The 4,581-nt window shown below is 40.3% G+C and overlaps 1 protein-coding gene across 1 annotated transcript; it reads left to right on the top strand.

The window, feature by feature from the left end:
* Nucleotides 1-2,517: 2,517 nt before the first annotated feature.
* Nucleotides 2,518-3,511, top strand: LOC137935539 (transcriptional regulator SUPERMAN-like). Its single transcript, XM_068780190.1, has one exon. It carries the CDS (start codon nt 2,589-2,591, stop codon nt 3,258-3,260), a length of 672 nt encoding a protein of 223 aa, XP_068636291.1. The 5' UTR covers nt 2,518-2,588; the 3' UTR covers nt 3,261-3,511.
* The last annotated feature ends 1,070 nt before the right edge of the window (nt 3,512-4,581 follow it).

The raw sequence follows: 4,581 nt of genomic DNA, 5'->3' as shown, positions 1-4,581 counted from the left end.
CTTACTAATTAATTCCATATTTTTTCAATTAATTAACCCAATAACCAATTTAATGTAATAATTAATAATTCAATTAATTAATTAATAATTAAATAGTAAAAGTGAATTAACTAATTGAATAGTTGCTAATTATCTAACTAATTATTGAATTAATTAACCAAATAACTAATCTAATGTACTACTAGTCTATTTTCAAATAAAATTTTATTAATTTCAACGTACGAAGAAAACATCATAAAAAGAGAACGCCTTAATGAGCTACTCACACAAACAATGAAAATAGATTGTGCTTACATAATTCACGACCAGAGCTAAACAAAGTAACCGAGTTCTATGCATTAACATTAAGAATCCATGAAATGGGGTTCGCAAAAAATTGCATGCACAAAGTTTTATAGTTTCGAATTTCTCTAAACCTCAATTGCATCTTGGGGAAGCTAATGGAACACAAAAGATTACTACTTTTTAAAATTTTAAATATTATTTATAAATTAATTTATTTTTCCTTTTTTTTTTTTCTTTTTCTCTTTTTCCTCAAAATTTTTTTCCTTTTTCTTTTTTCCTTCGCCTCCTATTTTTATTTTTTCCTTTTCCCCTCTCCTTCACTTCCTTTTTATTTTTTTCGTTTTTCTCCACTTTTTCTTTTTTTCCTTTCTCCGCTTTCAAAGTACTAGTGCCATTAACAATCAAAAAGAAGTATTTTTTTTTTTCCTTTCTCCCCTCCCGGAAGTATATAAAACCTACGTGAACCGCACCAACGACTAGCAAGATGAAGCAGTTTAAGTAGGCTTACTTGAACAAATCAACAAGACTGTTTAAATACTTTCTTAAAGATTTAATCACTAAATTAAGCACATAAACATCTTCTTCATGTCGGTTTGCCACGAGTTAAAATGAACTTACAAGGGTTTATTTAATTTGACATGCTTTGATTAAATTAAGGCGAATGGTCTAAAATATGGCATGAGAAGGTCCCAAGAAGGTCAACCTTGATAAGCCACTCGCTTCGGGACCCACTTCCCAAAGTGGCTGTGCTGGGGAAACGCAGATACACTGGACGAATCGCTTCTCTTCTCCTTCCCGACGTAACTGATTAATCCACGTACGCGCATGGCTGAATCAAAGCATATGTCAACCCCCCATCCCCTCAGAGTATCCTATCCTCTCCATTCGGCACAACCGATAAACCAGAAGCGACATGACAAGCGCATGCCTCCATTTTCTCTTTCTGAAAACTCAAGCAAGACATAAGCAAATCGAGAAATTGAGTGGAAGGGTTGTTAAATTAATCGAGTTTAACTAGTTCAAGTCATCGGAACTGCTCGGTGGTGGGACAAAAGATGTATCTGAGTATGAGAATTTCGTTAACTGACCAGTTGACAGATTCTTTAATGGAGGCTGTCGGGGTTCGGTGGTGGCAAGAGCTGTGAGACGATGGAAACAATGGCGAAAAGGCAGACCAAAGTGAGATTGGATTTTCATTGGTTTCGTCGAACGGCGATGCAAGCTAGGGAAGCGTAGGAGACTTTTTCTTCTGTTTATCCTTCAAAATTGCAGGAAGCGTAGGACGAGAACTGCTGCTGCCAACTCAGAATTAAATTAGTCTAATGCTGTTCGTGCGTTAAAGAAAGAAGGTTTGATCGGTAAGGGAATGTCGATCAGTGAAGTCAAAGAGAAAGAAACAAGCGGGGGAATATAAATAATTTGAAGGAGATGGGAATTGATTATCCTGGGAATAACAGTCTACTTCCATGACAGCATGTGGAAATGGTGGGCATGGGCAGAAACCAGAGAAATAAATGGAAGAGGTACAGTAATTGTTTGAGGATATTCCCAACTGAAGGCGACTATACAAGTCACATCTTCCGAAGACGGAGACGATTGGTACTTGGAAAATTTGAGCTTAATGCATTGATTAATGGTGTGGCGTTGCCTAATAAACTGCATCAGTTACTGTACAGTAATGCCTGGATATCATCATAAGACAATGAAATAAGAAAAAAAGGCTAATCATGAGATGGGTAGGATCCCTAGATAATTTAGATTATGCACGTGGTCCACCGTCCAGATTATTTGACAGGATGGGCACAGTACTGGGACAATAAGGCTACCTTGAAGACATGGAGACCTCAACCTCTGTGTGCTTTCAGTTGCAGGAAAGCACTTGCTTGACGTCGTTGTCTGCAGCATCAGAGGAGAAAAATACAGCTCGAGAAGCAGGATCAAAAGAAGGGAAAGGCGTGAGAAGTTGGGTAATTTGGAAGAGGTAAATGGGAGGAGCGGGCGTTCAAGCCAAGGTCAGATGTCGTCTTCTTTCCATGGAACAGAACCCAGACCAGTTGCGTGAGTCGTGGTCTGTTTATTATAATACTGGGGCCTCTCATGCGGTTTACTAAATTCCAATCATTTAAAGAAGATTTCGGTGATATAATCGGTGCTAGGGTTTTTTTGGCACTTCCGGCAACAAAGAAATCAGCCCTTTTGCTGCTATTTAATCGTATGCGAGGCCAAGTTCAAACACCATTCGTCCTGCCCTCGTCTTCCTAGATGCTACTAGCAGTGCAGAAGCGACCACCTCTTTCATCTTCATGACTGCGGAGCTCGGTCTCATGTCTTTAACCCAACTGCAGAAACTGGCTCAACAAAACGCAAACCCTAGCTCCATTCCGGGGACTTGGATGTGGACCACGAGGCGGGCGCCGGAGGAGGACGACTCATGGGAGGTCCGAGCCTTTGCGGAAGACACGGGGAGCATCATGGGCACGACATGGCCTCCACGGTCTTACACTTGCACCTTCTGCAGGCGCGAATTCAGATCAGCGCAGGCGCTGGGTGGCCACATGAACGTTCACCGCCGCGACCGAGCTCGTCTCAAGCAGTCTCCCCCTAGCTCCGACGCTTCTTCTTCCTCTGCCGCCTCCTCATCGGCCCTCCTCTTCCCAGCTCAGGAGCTTGTCGCCAATGGCGGTCTGTGCCTTCTCTACCCCTTTCCAAACGCCACGCATGGTTTTCTTCCTCCTATGCCTTCCTTCCATGGTTCCCTGGATTCTCCTCCTTCTACTCTTCTCTCCGTCTCGCCTTATCATCCTGCCAAAGGGTACATGTCGCCATGTTCACCTTCACTTACTCTGCAGACTATTGAACACAAAGTACTAATCAGCCATGGTGATGATGAAGACAATAACTACGCCAGCAACAACGCCCAAGCTGTAGTTGAAGATCTGGATTTAGAGCTGCGACTGGGGAACAAAATTAGTTAATCTGGTTTCCTTATCTATACGTGAGTATGGGTTTTTTTTAGTCTGGTCTTCTAATCTATACTGTGAGTGTGGATTTCTTTGCTTGATTCCTTCTGTGCAAGTTTATATCAACCACTTGCAACCCACAGACTAGTGCAATGAGATGAACCCGCATTGTCTGATTCTTTCACTTGTAAGCTAGCGTCCGCCATGAGAGAAATTAAGCACTGAAGAGAGCGTGTACTAGTAAGAGTGGGATTAGGGGAAAAGGAGTGCCGAAGGAGAATACAGCTTGCAGTTCAATGTCGTTTTCTTTTACACATTTGTTAGAGCTCGCGGTTTTCTGGTTCTGCATTCCGTGGGGACTATGTTTTTGGTGTTAGGAAAAGATTTGATATCCTTCGCCGTTCAAACTACCAAAATGCCCTTCATCCCTGTTTTATTCTCCGAGGAAGAAAAGAAAAACAGAGAGACGACCACTTCTGTTCTTCAATGGAGGCGACTGAAATGCGAGGGCTGAAATACTCTTTTATCTTTTTTTTTTTTTTTCCTGTTTTCCTCATTATTAATAACCAGAATTCATCTTCGAGAAACTTCAGAGAGAAACCAACTTGTGCAGAAGATCAGAAAAGGAGAAATATCACTACACTGCGTATCTTCATAGTAATGAAATCTGGTTTGTTTGGTTACACGATGAAGCAGGAAAGTGAAGCTTTTACCATGAGCGCACAGTGAGAACACCATGGTTCCGTGCCCACTGTTTGTCTTTCTGGTTACATGCTTTTTTGTCTGTTGGAGTTGAACCAGAACGAATTCCAGCCAAAGATTCAGGTTAATATCTGAAAATATAACTCATAAACGGCTCCTTTAAAGCGGATGTCACCAAACCCAGATTGCAGATTTTATAGATCTTGCTACTGTCTGGATTTTCATTATTTCCATGACTAGAAAATGAAAAGCTCTGAGCTTCATCAAATTTAGTGGCTCAATGCTTCTTTGTGATAATAAATTCTATCAGCAGTTTAGGGTGAGATATGGTAGCATGTGAAATATCTCTTTCAATCACACAAAAAAGGGCTAATAAGATCCATTTGTCATGTAAATGTTCCAAAGCAGTTTATTTGAATGAGACCAATGCCATTGTTCCTATCAAATATGAGCTCTTTAGTTTAGTGAAAACTATCAAACTCAAAAACAACAAGCAACATGTAATATTTTTTTTTAAAAAAGATATTCATCATGATTCTTCAGTTTTTTTTATATATTTGTCACATAAAATTTTCCATTATTATCAACCTTATTATATGATTAATAAATAGGGTAACCATGTCACTAGCCAACA

The sequence above is a fragment of the Aristolochia californica genome, unplaced genomic scaffold (assembly GCF_029961685.1).
Source record: "Aristolochia californica isolate CCGP_79_NKW_82.1479 unplaced genomic scaffold, dmAriCali1.0.hap1 SCAF_6, whole genome shotgun sequence".
Lineage (NCBI taxonomy): Eukaryota > Viridiplantae > Streptophyta > Magnoliopsida > Piperales > Aristolochiaceae > Aristolochia > Aristolochia californica.
The sequence above is the reverse complement of the archived record's forward strand: the minus strand, read 5'-3'. Positions and strand labels throughout refer to the sequence as shown.

Coding starts and splice junctions, on each gene's coding strand:
- LOC137935539 (XM_068780190.1), top strand. CDS start 2,589: ATGACTGCGGAGCTCGGTCTCATGTCTTTAACCCAACTGCAGAAACTG.